At 39.6% G+C, this 17,196-nt stretch overlaps 1 protein-coding gene across 2 annotated transcripts in view; it reads left to right on the top strand.

Annotated features, from left to right (window-relative positions):
• Positions 1 to 17,196, top strand: part of PLCL2 (phospholipase C like 2) — a 179,276-nt gene that overhangs the window by 123,571 nt on the left and 38,509 nt on the right. For both annotated transcript variants that reach the window (XR_006731663.1, XM_045538253.1), the window contains exon 4: positions 13,759 to 13,834. Coding sequence is in view for 1 of the 2 variants with exons in the window: in XM_045538253.1 (XP_045394209.1) it covers positions 13,759 to 13,834 (76 nt within the window). In the remaining variant the exon portion in view is untranslated. The remainder of the gene's footprint in view (positions 1 to 13,758; positions 13,835 to 17,196) is intronic.

Raw genomic sequence — 17,196 nt, 5'->3', positions numbered from 1 at the left:
CCCCTCAAAAAGAGGATCAGGAAAGAGTCCTTAGGGTATATTGATATACTGATTTCCAAATTCACGTTTGCCAGCTTAAATTATGATTTTAAAGGTTTTTCTTTCTTTCTTTTAAAATGTACTCAGTGTATTTTGAATTTTGATCCATAAGAACATCATTCTAATAGTTAACACAGTAGGAAGGAGGAGTGTTAGAATTGCCTGAGTATTCCTCTCCTGGAAAAAGCGTTGAGCCCCTAAGCAGGAGTACTGGTTGTTATGGTCAGGAGCCTAAAGAAACAAGAGGTGGAAACTAGAAGAGGAAAAAAGCCAATGGAAATTAATGTTTGCTCCAGTTTTTTATAGTGCTTATGAGGCAAGCATGCTATGTGAGCAGAAAATGATGACAATCAACCAGAGTTGCATGCCATAATCCAATAAAATTTATAACTAATTTAACTTCACATGTATTTAGTGATATGTATTATATAATCATGATTGTGCTGCTTGGTAATGAGGTGTTAAGAATGAGCCAGTCAAAAAATTGAGTTTAAGTAGTGCTCCTTCCCTCAGCCAAGCCAAGCACTTCTCATTGTGGGGGTCAAGGGTCAGGGAGGGAAGGGGAGTCGGGTGGAGTTAGTCAGGAGCTCTGCACTGTGCCTGAAAACCCCTAGTTTTGTTTCACCCTTTCCTGAGGCAGGAAGGAGGGCTTTCTCTCAAATTATACAGTCCAAGCTGGCCTAACCACACTCTGAAGCTGTCTCCCAAAGGAATGGTTTATAAAGAGTGTGGAGGTGGAGCTCCATCCTGTGCAACCCTCCCCACCCGGCAGAATGGGAAAGATGCTCCAAAGATCCTCTCTGTAGAGTCCCCCACCTCACTGTTGTTCATGCTATTCATTTTCTTCTTACACTCCTTGTAACTTGTATTACACATTCATTAGTTTGATTCATTTTTTTAAAGCAACTCTCTCCCCCTCCTGCAAGTCTGAGCTCCAGGACAGCAGGGCTTTATAGGTATCCTGTTCCCCACTGTGTTCTCAGCGCCAGCCACACAGCAGATACTCAAAATCTATTTTGGATGAATGAATGAAAATCACTTTAATCTCCAGGACACAGATATCAGGTGCCCTACTTACCCTATATCTCTGTCCCACATGTGCCTGTATTCCCTGACCTTAATTTCGATTTATATGCACACAAAAAGCATTGGGGCTGGAGAGGAGGTGAACGACAGAGCTGCTGCTCTTCCAGTCTTCTACTAGATGGAACCATCCATATTATAAGGCAGTGGGTACCTTTGCTAGTCCAGTAAGAGGAGGACACCAGAGGTGCTTGGACAGCTCCAGATGCTTCTGTGGAGGGCGGGGCCAGAGCCAGGAGAGGCGGCCGGAGAACAGGTGGGAGGAGGGCAGGCCTGAGCATCCCAACTCACAGATCGTTTACCTCTTGTTCAGACCTCGAAGTCTCCTCCACCCTTTATCAGAGGTTTCTTTGTTTTGTCTGAAAGTCCCGTCAAAGATTCACTTGCCTAAAAAGAAGATATAGAAGGATTGAGGAATGCAGGAGAGAGGAGAAGGAAAAGGCAAAGGCTCCTAGTCCTGGCCAGGACAAGAGAGGAACCTGATTCAGTGAAGCCACCCTGAGATGGGAAACATCCCTTATATGTAAATAGCTTGGAATATAATAAATCTTCAATAAATGGTAGTCATTATCATCGTCATTACTTGTTTTCCAAGGCTAGAAGCATGTAGCTCCTAAAGCTTTAAGACCTATACATGTGTTTATTTTAACATCACTGCAGACTCCAGAGCAGCGTCACTTACTATGCTGAGCTGTGTCATATGGAGAGCATGGTTCCTCCATTTCACAAACCCAGGTTTAAAGTTCAAGATGAAAAACAGAAGGTAAGTTTTCCCATCACCTTGCTAGGCGAGTTACCTCTGCTCTGAAAGCAGAAGATACAAAACAAGTGAGTTATGTGTGCAACACCAGGAAGGATGTCTGGGTTTACACGGTAAATACTGTAGTAGCTGCTCAAATGCATTCTTGCCTTTCTTCTGGCTCTGCCATTCCTGGAGTACTGTGGACACTCTGCTATGCTAAAAAGTATTGCTTTTCATTACAGAAAAGTCTCCGATTGCTTTTCTCTCTTAACTGACATCTGTACTTAGTTATCATAGACCTGAGAGAAACTAATGAAACCTTACAATAAGACTATGATTGAATTAACTTCTGTTAATTAAGAGTTTCTAAATCACCTTGATTCCCTTGGAGAAAAGGCTTGATATAAATAGGCAGTAATAAAAGTGGTACTATGTTTAATTCAAATTGTATCTTTTGAAATTTAATTAATTTGGTAATAATAGTTTAAAATGTGCCTGTCCAAACTCCAAATGGTCCTTAGTGACTTGAAACAGTTAATGTAGCATCCAGAAGTTCCTAATATACTCTTCAGAAGTAGCTTGCTCACTGAATAATTGGGTTAAACTAGTTTTAAGTTCCCGCTTTCTCCTGCAGGAATGATTCAGGCCAGGTTTTGAGCCGTTCGCATCCGTTCTTTGGAGAGACTACTCCCCATAAAAGATGTAGCCTCTGAACAAACTGCCAGGACTGGGGGAGAGAGAGTGCGACCCTCTTTCCAGGCATTTACTAGACTACATCCCACACCTGGCTGCTCACAGGCCCTGTCCAAAGTTCCTTCTAAGCTGCCAAGTCCCTTCACTTACCCACATCCCTTCCTCCTCTCATGACCATAGAGGATACTTAAGCACACGGTGCACGTAAACTCTGTGCTGTGGGCATGGTCTGAAGATGTGTAAACACATCATTATTTTAGTTTAGAAAAGCCAAGAAGTGTTTTATAGTGTTAAGAAGCTGACATGACCAAAGGCCCGGGAGAGGATGGGTTTTGTGTGTGTGTACATCCTTGAGGAAACCATGGTGCAAAACAGTTCATCCTGGGCTATAAAGGAGACTGTTTAATGTGAGACGTTGCATGAGGTTTCCCATAGTAATCATGTGTGAAATGATATGTAGCACACCAAGCTTTCCCCTAGCTAGACTTCTGGTCACATAAGGTTGATAATAAAATGAGAAGTAAGAGGATTATTGTCATTTAAATCCACATGGACTTAATTTACATACTCTTCATATAGAAAAGCACAGCATGATAAATTACTACATAAACTGATAGAAATTATTATATAGCTTTTCTGGATAGTTTTATAATTGCAATGAAGTTCCTTTTTAGAGTAGTTTAGGTTCTGTTTTATTTTTTTATTTTCAACGTTTTCTTTGTTTTCCCTATGAATACCAGAAACAGTACAAGATCACATCCAAAATTCTTTCCATTTCTTGAAATTCTGTTTATCTCCTGAAAACAAGATAAGTTATATTCCTTAACTTAAAATTTTGGTTAAACTAAAATTTGAAAATCAGAAATTTGCCCACAATTTAGAGTAGGGTAAACATTTAAAGTCTATACATTAACTTCATCTCTAATCTTTTGGCACAGTTGGAACCCCTGGTTTTTTCCATAGCCCTTTTTCAGTTTTTCCTGAGCTATTTTGCACAATGGAGCTTCGCCAGCTGCTGGTCTATTTAAATATATTTGAGACCACATGGAGACTTCTAGTGATGCTAAATGCCAATTAATCTAGGTATATTAATAGTAGTGAATTCTTTTTAAATCAAAGTTTGGTTGTGACTTTATAGTTTATTCACTTGTTGGCATAAAACAAAAATTTCTTATCTGATTTAAAGTACGGTTTTTGGAAAGATAAATCACCCTGGTACATTCATTGTTTTGATTCCCCTAAGCATCAGCTCTGTGTTTTGTCTATTTTTTGTCTTTTATTCCTCTAGAAGTACATTATTTTTTGCCCAGTTTCCTCTTTGTGCTATTTTCCCTTATCGTTGCTCCTTTCTCCTTGCCTCCCAGCCTAACAAATGTGTATTACTAAGGACTTCTAGTGGCTAACACTGGAAGTGCCTCTGAAAAACAGCCACAGTGTGAACAGTCGGTCCATCCAGTGTGCACCTGGTGCCAAAGTGACTGGTAGAACGTAGGAACCTAAGACAATAAATTGGTTGTTTTGACTACGTGATACTATTTATTCTCATGAATTTTATGTTTAATCCTCATAGCTATTTAGGCGAATACAGTATACACTTACAGTACACTGTGTGTGATAAGCATATACCTTTATCTTATATTTGTATGGTGGCTCAGTTCAGAAACTGTGCTTGAAGTTTCATCTGTGAAATGCAGCCCCTTCTAAGTGTATGAATATGGTTATATATGAACTTAGAGAAGTGATAGAAACATTGATTGTGGTAGATAGAAGCCTTTTAAAAGGTGAAAATTCAACTAGATACCTACAGATCAGATGAGATGTTGCTTTACAGGATTTTGTCTGAAATTTAGTGCACAAGAGGATCATACTATGCTAGTGTTTAGGTAAAAGTTATGTAACAGGAGAACCACATCAATCCCTTAGGTACTACCCTAGCTCTGAAGTGAGTTTTATGAAAATTTAGAGTACATTGAAAAGTTAGAGAATTCTTGGCTTCCTGCGTGTGGACTCTGGGTCACTTATAACTCATAATTCACTCCAGACTTATATAGCATTTGGCATCTATTTTCTGGCAAGAGATGATCGTTAAAATAGTTGAATACAGTGTTGAGGCAGGCTTATATGATGCCAAAACCATGCTTTGGTTAAATATGATAGAAACTGAGAGTTCAAGTTTGATCACAATAAAATTGCATAGAAGAATTTTGTAAAAAAAAAATTTCAAAAAGGTTTTAAAATACTCTATTATATTCAGTTCTGCTATTATATTTGTTTTGAAACTGCAAACTTGCTTGAATGCAATTGATACATTAGGGCACAATTTGAGCATAATGTAAACTTCACATTTGCTTATGTACAGTTTTCTCCATAAGAAACACTAGGTGAACTCAGAGGGCTGCACCTGGGTGAACTGAACACGCACACAGCCCTCCAGTGTCTCCCATTATGAGCTATACTCACCGCATCTTGTGTTACAACTTTCCCTTAGATTTCAGAGAACCCTCCTTCCACCACTTCACAATAATTGATAAGCTGCAAACCTTCCAGCACCTACTTTCAAGCAACCTTCAGGTCTCTTTCAAGATAAACTTCCACGCTTATTGTAGTATTTTTGCATCCTTTAACCATTTAACATATGCAGAACTGTGATGTCCCTTTTATTTGATTTGTCTTTTTTTCTCTGTCTCTGTGACATTTTTGAGTGTTGCTCTCCTAATCCACCTGCCTTGAAAGCCCTGTGGTTATTTTTGTACAATTTTGTATAATGAGATGATTTTTAGGAATACATATGTCTCCCTACAGCAGAACTGTCATGCTGCAATTACATCAGGTCCTCGAATAACATCGTTTAATTCAATGTCGTTTCATTATAACATTGATTAGGAAAAAAAAAAAATCAATTCCCAGCCAGGGCCACGGTCTGTGTAGAGTTTGTGTGTTCTCCCCATGTCCTCATGGGTTTCTTCAGGTACACCTGTTTCCTCCCGCATCCCAAAGACGTGCATGTTAGGTGAACTGGCCCATCTGCACGGTCCCAGTCTGAGTGAGTGTGGGTGTGGGTGCGCCTGCGGTGGGGTGGCGCGTCCTGCCCAGGGTTGGTTCCTGCCTTGCACCCCCAGCTGCAAGTCAGGTGTACAGTAATCATGCACATGCATGACAAGATTTGTTCCTGTTTTTGAACCGTGTGGCGGTAAGAGGTGCACTCCTGACAACTTTCACTTTGCAAAACATTTATTCCTTGGTTTAACCCACCACCTCTATGACTGCTGTCACTCACTGATTCATCACAAACTGGATAAACAATGACCTTACTTATTTTTATTAATCTTTCTTAGACGTATGTGTAGCTTACATTTATTTCAGTGTTTAAAATTAGAAGTATTTTGGTCTTTATTTAAAAGTTTGGTGATGTTTTTGTGACCAGAGATACATCATAGGAATTTAACTCTTGCGTATATCAATTAGCCTGTGGTAAAATTGGTTTCATTGTACATTGTTTTGCTTAAAGATACAGTTTCTCAGAACCTACTGTCATTAAATAAAGACTTATTCTATGTTCTCCACAAATACTCAACGTCACCAGGTGACCAAATCCAGAGCTCCCAATACTATGGACTCACTCTCCTTCTGGAAACTCTCTCTTGACATATGTAAATGTTTAATATCTTTGTTCTGTTCCTTCCCTCCAACCTCTCCTGTATCTATCATAACTAGTTGTTCTTCTCTCTGCTTATTAATTCTAGTGATTCTGGAGCCTCATTGTGATGCTCATTTATCTTTAAAATGCCTCCCTTGGAGATGTAGACATTCTGTCATCTCAGCTACTACCTGTGTGCAGAAAATTCCCAATTTCCCAATGCTGGAACCAAGCTTTCATGGGATTTCTGGTTGCTGCTGGAGATTCTCACAAGACTTCCCTGCTGTGACCACCAGCTCACCTCCACTAAGGTGGAAGTCCACATCCTAAATGAGTTAACAAATCTAAAGGCACTGTAAAGTGCTTTACAGCTGTAGGGTGTGTTACATTTTTTATTTGTAAACTGTAAAGTGCTTGACAGATGTAGGGTGTGTTACAGTTTTTCTTATGCCACCCTGTTTGCCCTCTCTCATGGCAGGCTCTTCCTTCTGTGCCCACAGCAAATCAGCCCCTGGGCCCTACCCCATCCTTCCTTTTACGTAAGCCTTCATTTCATCCTCCCTCTCCCAGCCCTCTGCTGCCTCTCATGTTTCTCACGTATCGGGGGGCCCCTACCTGACTCCTATCCCCGCTTTCTTGCTCTGCACCTCCCATTTCTTCCCTCACACCGATTCTTGTTTATGGTGTTGAAATTCCACTTTAATCACAGCACATTTCTACTTAAAATTGTCAAGGGTTTATGATGAAATTCAAACTTCACAGTGTAGAATTCCTTATCTTATGCAGTTTGTCCCTTCACTCCTTTTCTGTCCACGTTTCCCTATGTTCCTGGAACATGAATTGAAATGCTCCCAGAAAGCTCAGTGCTATTTTATATTGTTTTATATCCTGTCCTTCCCCACCACATCAGCAGTGGGGTCCTGTGTGTAGTAGCACCCAAATATGCTCCCCTCTCTTGGTTAATAGTACAGTACTGCTTTTTTTCTCGAAAATCTTAGGTTCTTTCTATAATTTTCTTTTATATAGGTTTTTTTTCTATAATTTGCATAGTAAAGAATGTGAAAGTGAAGTTTCATAAGGAAACCAGGACAAGTTACCCTGGAAACAATTTGTTGTTTAGAAAGTGTTTTCATAGTGATCTTGCTGGAAGGGACGATAACCACAGCTCTTAATGACATGGCAAACCTCGGCCCCTGGACCGTAACCAGCTCTCCGGCCTCCCGGCACAGTGGGTTGCAGCTGCAGTCCTCCACCCACAGGACAGCAAGGGGAGCCGGGCTTGGCTGGAGCACACAGCTGGGCAAAGGCCCCCACAGCAATGAGCCTTTTGTACTCCAATTTAAATATATGTCTTTTATATTATGTTCAAGTATCAAAAGCTATGTTGTATTTTCCAACAATAACTTTATAAATGGCGCCTCTTCCGTTATTTGAACTTCGTGACAATTTGCTGTACTTAGAAGCTTTAGTGAGAGAAAAGTTTGCCTCTGAATTTCAGTTTAGACGTGTTTTAGAATCACAGTGTTTTAGAATCAAACTAAAATTTCTCACCCACACAGTAACAATTATTGTAAAGTCTTAAAAAAAAAAAGATTATATTGTTGACTCAGAGAGATGTTTCCTTCAAGAGCACAGAAAAAAGCACCAAAGCTTGCAAATTCCTGAGCGAATTTTGCTCTTATTTTCCGTCCCATTCACGGCTTCCGTGAACTGATTCACTCTGCAGGACTGTGCTGCATGAAGCTGACATTCCACCAGCGATGCTGAGCTTTTGTGGCTGTTTTAGTTTGTTTTGTGCTGCTATAATGGAATACCACCGACTAGGTAATTTATAAAAATTGAAATTTGTTTTCTCACAGTTCTGGAGGTTGAGAAGTCTAAGATCAAGGCGCCTGCATCTGGTGAGGGTCTTCTTGCTGCATCTTCACATGGCAGAGGGCAGGAGGCCACGCTGGCTGAATGCTCTTTTATACTGAGGAGCCCTCATGGCCTAATCAGCTCTTAAAGGCCCCGCTTCTCAGTACCATCACATTGGCAACACCTGAATTTTGAAGGGGATATGTTGAAACCATAGCAGAGGCTGCCATTCAGATAATTCTATTACAGGGGAAGACACTACTTTGGATTTAATTAGTTCGTATCTTCTGAAGACCTCAGTTTTCGTTCATATTGGTTGTTTTGTTATTCATCCCTGGAGTCTTGAGAGGCGAGTCCTGCTGTGGTCCAGGCCTCCCAAAGTCATGCCTGAGCCTGGTGGTGTGTGAAGCCACACCTGCCACCTGAGCATTTACTGGTTCACTGAGGCCTAACGTGGATCTACAAGGTGGCCTTGGCAGTCTGGGGATGAGGGCCAGATGCACTCCATCATTTTCATAAGCCACTGGCATGTTTAAGAATGATGATCTTTATATTATTTGAGTTACTTACCTGTTACGTGTCAAATAATCATATAATCCATGTAAGGGACCAAACCTTTTGCTTTCTAGCTGTTTTCTTTTATAACACCTTTAGGACTTCTCTGACTTTGTAGTTTCATTAGAAACAGCTACAGCATAAGCAGCAGTAGCCACATCTGTGTGTTAAGTACGGGGATGAACAAAGGAAGGAGTTAAGAGGTGGGGATTTTTGCTCTGAAAAGAGGTTCAAAACAAGATGAAGGGAGCACAGTTCTAGGACTCAGAAGATGGTATTACTAAAACTTCTTTCACCCAAGGACTTAAAAATTACTGGGAAACTACTTTCATAATTATTAACAAAATCTGTGTTCCTGAGACGAAACAAGATTCAGTGAGTTGTCCAAAATCAGACATAAGATCCTTATATAAAACCATAGACTTGCGTATTCTGAAAACAGAATTTTTCTAGTTGATAAGCAAGCTTTAAAACAAAATGAAGGAGCACTCTATAGAAATTTACTAATATATAATATATTAATAGTCTTTCTCATAACCACCTCTGTAGTCAGAGAAGTTTACCTTACACTATCATGGGAGTTACTTTCAAAATACAGCACTCTTATGAAAGACATTTCTGTTTTCTTTACAGCTTAATAAAATATAAATTTTAATTTTTACTTTGCTTTTAGTTGAAACTTACTACTTTTCATCTACTTGAATCCTGTATTAAAACGTTATATTAGAGTTGATCAAATTTATGAAATGGGTTTCTCTGCTATGTTAAATCTGTAGATTTTTCTGAATGCATTAGTTCTAGCAATTTAGGCAACATTGTTAACAGGTCACTAATGTAAAATCCATTAGCAACAACTATATACAAGCATCTTGCACTGAATAAACAATATAGGCATCCGTGTGGGGATTTACTTGGGCAGGCAGCAGAGTATCTGACTGGTACGCCAAGACTTACACCTGTGTGCTTAAAGGGCATTGATGAAATTCATGTATTTGCTTTAATGCCAATAATGTTCATAAAATCAACCCTTCTACTTGGTCTTGCATTCTATTGACACATCAATATAGACAGAGAAAACAAGATAAAGCAGTTTTTTGCTTTCGCTTATCTCTTAATATTACTCCCCACACATCTGCTTTTGTCTAATCTGAGGGGCTTCTTCTAGTAGTTTCACATTAAATAGAAATGATTTATCTTTTATAATAATGAATTATTAAATGGAGCCAAGTAATTTATTATTATCATTTTTTTAAAGGTTTTCTCAAAGTGCTTTATAGAAATATTATTTCAAAAAACAACTTTGGGTCAGTGTCAGTAGTTGAGATGATACTGCCATATTGTGTGTATACCTTTCAGGAGTTACAAAATTTCCACTGCTTTTGCACATCCTTCTGGTGGGAATGCCCTTTCCTCTTTACTTGTGCAGTTGCTATTCATTCGTCAAGACCTATCATGGTATTGTGGAAAAAGCAGAGCCCTCGAGGTCAAATGGAATACCAATTCCCTTGCTTACTAATTAAAGCCCCTTTGCCTGTAATACCAGATGGCCTTGGGAAGGTTGCTGACCTCTCAGGTGGGTCTTCGGTGTTCACATCTATAAAACTAACATCATAAATGCCCACCTCACATGGATAATGTGAGCACTAAATGAAATAGAAAGCACCGAGTATATACCTGATACAGAGGTGGTATTGAGTTACTTTCATCTTGATTCATTCAACCAACGCTTTTACTATTTATAATCACAGCTGGTTATAAAGTAGCAGACCTAGACAGAAATTGGTCTCTACTAAATCAGCTGGCACCCCCATGTAGCTCCTGCTATATCTTCAGTGCCATGTGTGCTGCATTCCATAATTGTCAGCTGGATGAGAGGAAGACATGAGTCAGCTGGGTAGGCGACAGGAAGGCCCATCACCTAGCGCTGCCCTCTGGGTCTGCTGGACTCTTCACCTGGTGCTCTTATGGGGGCCCACAGTCCTGAGAGCTTCCTTAAGAGGGCTCAGTGGGGCGTTCACACTCAATGAGAACTTACGCAGTGCTGCAAGTGGTGAGGATTAATAAACTCATGCTAAGGACAAGAACTATAAACTGTTTACATACATTAATTTAAATATGTACCCTAATTATAAATATGTACCCCTAAACTATAAAAAGATACAAACTGGCAGTTCCTCCTTCCAAAGGAACTGGTGCAAACATTTAATAACAGGTGTGACAAAGTGAATCATCTCTGCAGAGATCTGGATGTGTTTCCTTCCTGCCTTGTCAAAGCTGTGCTGATTGTTTACCTGCTCCTCGGCTGGTTCCCTCTGGAATTCCCCTCTAATACAGGGTGCAAATGCCTGCTGCTGTTTATTTCCAAACCTGAGAAGAACAGCATCTCACTACGTTTGTGTTCTCCATCCTGGTATATTAGTCACCTTCATATTTTATATACCGCTCATAGCACTCGCATCATCAGGAAAGGAACTTCCTGTATTGAAATCTAAGCCACAAATAGATTCTTCTGTGGGCAGCAACTTAAATGCCATTACACCGCAAGTACCTCCCCTTAAATATCCCACCAAAGGGCTGTGGCTTAGGAGTATTTAACTTTATCACACCCAATAGGTCATGGGCTACAATAGCAATGCCACATTTTATTCTAGTTACTGTTTGTTTGTGTGTGTGTGTCTTCTCTCCCTGTCATAGTCCCAGGGTCAGCAACTGTTCTTTATTCATCATCAGCACTTAGCTCAGAGAGCCGCAAATAGAGGGCCTCAGTAAATGTCCCCAGAACAAAGGAATGATCCTCTGAGTAGCACAGAGCACAGGAGGCAAGTGAGTGCCTCTGTCCAGACCGTTGAGATGGATGTGCATTTTTTAAGCATTGCATATATTTTACGGGTGAAAGGTGCATAATTATTTAACCTTTGGTGATACTTAAACTGGAAGGAAGATGATTCTAAGAATAATAATGCAATTTGTTGTTTCTCTGAGCTTCATCACACCAGGCTTTTCAAGTAAAACTAAAATTAGTAATGAGTGTTGGAAACATTGCCAGTGAGCATATGAAAGGAAGGCACTCAGCTAATTTTGGGCTACCAGAAAATGCTCTGCCAGGCCTCCTGGATAAATGGGGAGTCAACCGTGACAGCTGCCATTTGCAAGTGTCTTCATTGTGCCAGTCACTCCACGCGCATCCTTTCATTTAATCCTCACATTATGAGGTGTTATGTCTTTAATAAGCTCATTTTACAGGTGGGAAGTTATGGTTATGAGGTTAAATATCTTGTCCTAGATGACAAAGCTGATAAATAGCAGAACGAGGATTGGAACCCATATACTCTGTGCTCTCTGCCCCTGTGCTCTCTGTCCCTGGTATGAATTTGTTTTGACTACCTTGCCCGGATGTGTGAGCCTGTGCTTAACGCTGCTGTTTTCTTCTCCCTATTCCTTCTGTTGCTGCTCCTGGCCTGGTCATTTGGTTCATGAACAGGTTCATTTCATTGCTTGTTTGGGGCTGTTTTTTTTTTTTTTCTTTTTCCTGTTTGAATGATGGAGGCACAGTTGGCCAGTTCTTTGATATTAAGCTGTGACAACCACCATCCTTGCTTGAAGAAGTCCTTGCTTTTTCCTGTCTCTCATTTGGCTTGACATCAAAGCTGAGAAAGGTTACTGATGACGGTATGAACCTTTTCAGTATGCAAATTATATAATGGTACAAATGACTCTATATCAGTATAATAGAGTTCCTAACTATTCATTTTTACCACTGCCTGTTCGATATGTCAAGCTGTAAAACAGAATATTTTAATTTACAGGAATGACTCAGATCTTGAAGACTGAATTTGAAAATACTGAGTTCCAAAGTGCAGGCTCTGCCACTGGGCTGTGGACTTCTTGGTGGCAGGGGCTCTATCCGTAGATCATGTATCCCAGTTTCTACACAGGGGCTGCCTGTGGTAGACCCTCCATGAATAATGAAGATATGTTAGGAAGCCATAAAACAGTGCCTACTTTGGCTTTTAAACTTTTGACGTTTCCTATGCTTTTTGAGAACTGGGGAAGTTGATAAATACTGTTTGACTAACTTTAAGAACCTAGTGCGCTTCTTAAGAGGCGTGTTGATTATATTTTAGTTTAAATAAGTATAAATTATCAAAATATGGTGTTCTCTGAGCTATACAAATAATCCAAACTACGTGTATTTAGTTACTATAAAGTAATTACTGTGGCAGTTAGTGATCAATGCTGTAAAGAAGCACAGGCAGATTGAAAGGAAGGGGTGGGTGTTTGTTATCTAACATAGGATGGTCATGGAAAATAAGTGAGTAATATTATGATGCAAAATATTTGGAATTTTAAATGCAAAAATTTAGAATTTATACTAAGGCAGGTTTATAATTGTACCTATTTGGGCCATGAGAGCTGAATCTGGCTATCCCATTTTCATAGTGATTTTTTTAGAGCCAACAAGATTACTTCAGGCAGATCTTTTGCTAACTTTGTGGTGAGTAAAATAATTGATCAGCTGTGTCCTGATTCTCTTCTTCAAGCTTGGGCTCTTAAAACATACACATGCAATTTGAAACAAGAAATCAAAATTGAACATTTTAAAACCATTGATAGGAACATAGAAACACTGGTTTGAAAGATATCATTAGTAATGAATGGCATCAAATAAATGCTATTTTTGGATCCTCATGTTTTAAACTGATTTTCAGATGAAGACATTTGGGTAAATGGGTGAAATGGGTAAAGTGCTATACACTTTATTGAAGTTTTCTGTTAGTTGAAGAGTTTGGTAAAATGGATAACCAAAAATACAATTTAAAACTCAGAAGAGATATGCACACATATTTACTTATAGCTTTTCACATGGAAATGAATTCAGTTCAGTATTGGCTTAGGGTTCAAGTTCAGTGTTGTACTAGCCTAACTCCACCTAGAACATAATACTGTTTACATCTTGCATAAACCTTCATGTGTGGATGCATGATTTTATCATTTTTCACATACACACTGGAACTTGAGTAGTGGACAGTCAGATAAAAACGCATTTTGCATCATCCCACCAGCCTGTTTTTAGGAGCAGAGCCTCGTGCATGAGTGCAGGAGGGTGTCTAGTTGTCAGGTGTAATCTCATGTCTGGGTGTTCCCTTTGCAGATGATTCAGTCCCTCAAGGCATTGATTGAAAATGCAGATGCTGTATATGAAAAGATCGTACATTGTCAGAAGGCAGGTAAGTGAAAGTTTGTTTCCTTTCTTTAAAATAAAATTACTAGCATCATATATTTTGCCCAAAAACTATTTCATCCTTTTGATACTCTATCAGGAAAATCAAATATGAAAATTATTTTCAAAACAAAATACTAACTCAGTGGTTCTCACCCCTCAATAACAAACTCATCTGGGGGGAGCTTTCAAAATATATCGACTTTGATCTGGGGTATGGGCTGTGGGCTGGGAATTAATAGCTGTTAAAAATTCTCAGGTGTTTCTAATGTACAGCCAAGATTGAGAACCTCCACACTAATCTCACCCCTTCGGTGTTACCTGTGTTGCCAAACCTCGGGCCAGTCACCCGTGACTTCAGTACACAGTGGGATGGGAGGGCTTGAGCAGAGAGAGAATGGCTTCTTAGAAAGGAGAATGGGTGCCAGTTACAACCTCCTGACACTTTTTAATGTACTGACATTTTCAAGTGCTGAAAAATTCATTAATTTAACATCCAAATGTTATACTAGGTTACAAAATTATACTTACATAAACAGCCATCTAGTTAATTTTAGTTGTGGTAAAGCCAAAAAATTAAGTACCCAGCATTGTAATAAAAATACACAAAATGGAGTTCTTTTAATTTTCTGATTTTTTTGAGTGTCAATTTAGAAGATTCTAATATGGAGAATATTTGTAAGCCATAAATAAGAATATCCTTACTTTCTAAGGTGTTTTGGTTGCTGTTCTTTCAAATCAAGAGACTGTAACTGTTGCTTACCTTGAAAAAAGTCACCTCTATCCCGAAAATGAACTCATTTTAAATAGATTGAAGACAAAGATATGCATGACAGTTTTCTTTTCTGGTATTTATTGAATGAAAACATTCACATTAGCAACTGATCAACAACCCCAAGATCCTCATCTTGTTTGTTTTACTCATCTTGTCCACAAAATATTGTTATCAAAGTAATCTTTCTACCCTTTCCAGGTGAATTCTCCCTACAATCTACAACTAAAACAAGTTCTTCAAACACAATTTTTATCATGTCACTACCCTGCACAAAATCATCCAGTAGCTTACCAGGGTCTTTTATCAAGCCTAAGCCCCTAACTTCATTAGGAGGAATGAGGTCATCTACCAGCTGGCCCACCATTTTGCCCATGTTATATAAAATTTATTGATTAAAACATCTGTTCATATGTTTGATAATGCATAAGGTATTTGGGAGCTCTTGTGTACCAAAATATGAAAAAATCATGACTGGTTGCCTTCTAGAACCTTTGAGAACAGGAGATATGAAAGTAAGCACAAATATGTTGAGTACTCACTGTGTGTTACTTAGGAGTCTCCAGTCTGTTTGTGAGACAGTAGGGAGACATTGGTGTTTGAGCAGAACAGGAGAGAGACTTAAATATTACGGACATTTAAGGTAATGACCACAGTAGCTGTGTGCAGAGGATTTGGGGGGCAGAACCTAATTGGGGAACTACGGCAATAGCTGAGGAAGATGCTTCTGGGAGCAGTGAGGAAGGAAAGGGAGGGAGGGTGAGCCAGCCACCCTCCCTTGGGTTGCCCTTCCCCATTCCCCATGTACTTCTACTTAATCAGATTTTCACATGCCATCCTTCTAGTAAGACCTCTCTCCATCTTCTCTGCCAATCTGCACTTCTCTTCTTTTTAAATTCTCTCAACAGTTTTCCAAGAGACCTTTCATGATTCCAGGATTTATGTTACCTAAACCATTCTATTCAGCCCTTCAAACCATTTACTTGCTTCAGTTGGTGGGGCTTCTTCAGTTATTGTGTATTTTATTAACGTATTCCATCTTCTAAACAGGATAATAACCTCCTGTGGCACCAAGATTGTGTGTTAAGTTACTCTCTGTATTTCACTCATGACATCTGTTCTGACAGTCTGCGCAGAGTAGTCGTTCAAACAATAACCACTAAATGTGATTTGACTTTAATTATTTGATTCCATCAAATGCTTGTATTGCTGTAAAAATTGTGAACTTTGTAGAATTTGATAAAAGAACTGTTTATCAGAAGAAAACTATTTATTAATTCTAGTTAGTACCAATTCTTTCAAATTCATTGGTTTATGAAATTTGATAATTTCTATTATAGTATCACGTGGCTTTATGTTGTTCATCGCTTTGATTTCAGTAAGGGATGTGTTTGCTTGTACTTAAAAAGCTGAAGAGTCTTGTCTGTTAGAGATTTTGCTTAGGGCAAGGGAGAATAACCACTGTGTAATAGTTCAAGTTGCTCTGGGTTTTAAAGATCTCAAGCAGTAAGTAAAGATTACCTTTTGGTTTCACAGTTACCGCTGAACGCCTACTCAGCCCTTCTGTTATCCGGAGTACTTATTTTAGAGTCCTTTGATCTTTTGTTTCTCATGTTTACAGTTATTGTAAGGACATATAGTCATTAGTCATATGAAGAATTGCTAATTTTGGGGGGCTCAGAAGACATTTGCATAACATTTTACTTTTGATAAGTAATTGTTATTCTGCTTACAGAACTTTTGGCAGTGAAGATAGAGGTCACCAAAGTGCTACAAGAAAGCATTTTAGAAGTTTTTCACATTTTTAAAACACAAATGTGTATTTTTATTAGTTAAAACTACATTTAAACAATTCAATGGAAATGAGTCAAACACTTACCCCCAATCACAAGTTTCAAAGTGCACCCATTTTAGACAGTTGCAGAGTGCTGGCGATGTGATTGATTTTTGTAGAGAGCGACTTGTGTATGCTAATGTCATTACTGGGAAGAGGGAGTGGGCAGGAGACAAATGCTGAGAAGTGACGACCTCCAAGCAAGGCAGGCGGGGAACTCGCAGGCCTCAGTAGGAGGATGACCCAAAGGGACCCTGGATAGAGCAGGGGAAGCAACCCAGTGTGTGCAGTTGGAGGCAGCCTGCCTGTGTCGTCCACTCTGCTAGGAAGAGAATGTGGCAGCACAGAGATGTGGGGGGGAAAGGGAAATTTTAATAAGAAAATGTTGCTAGGAATGTAAAAGATCCAGTGAAGAGAAAGACATTAAAAGATGAGAAAGGGATTAGGGTGGAAGATGTGAGGAGGGCGGGAATGAAGTCTAGTTTTGAGACACTTGACCTTAGAAAGAGGGAAAGGCCCCTCTTCTGAGATAACACAGAAAGCTGTGACATTGAGACGGATTCTGAGAGGAGTGTTTTCCATTGAGGAGCTGGGCAGGGAAGTAGGGCCGTAGGAGAACACCGGGGAGAGAGGCGACTCAAGACAGGGCTAGGGGGCAGGGGCGTTTGTGCAGAGGGAGAGGTCAGCAGTGCCAGGCAAAGGGACCAGTTACCTGCAGGGTCGTGCAGGGGTGATGTGGGATGAGTGGGTCTGCGTCACTATG

This window comes from Lemur catta, chromosome 1 (assembly GCF_020740605.2).
Source record: "Lemur catta isolate mLemCat1 chromosome 1, mLemCat1.pri, whole genome shotgun sequence".
Taxonomy (NCBI): domain Eukaryota; kingdom Metazoa; phylum Chordata; class Mammalia; order Primates; family Lemuridae; genus Lemur; species Lemur catta.
The sequence above is the reverse complement of the archived record's forward strand: the minus strand, read 5'-3'. Positions and strand labels throughout refer to the sequence as shown.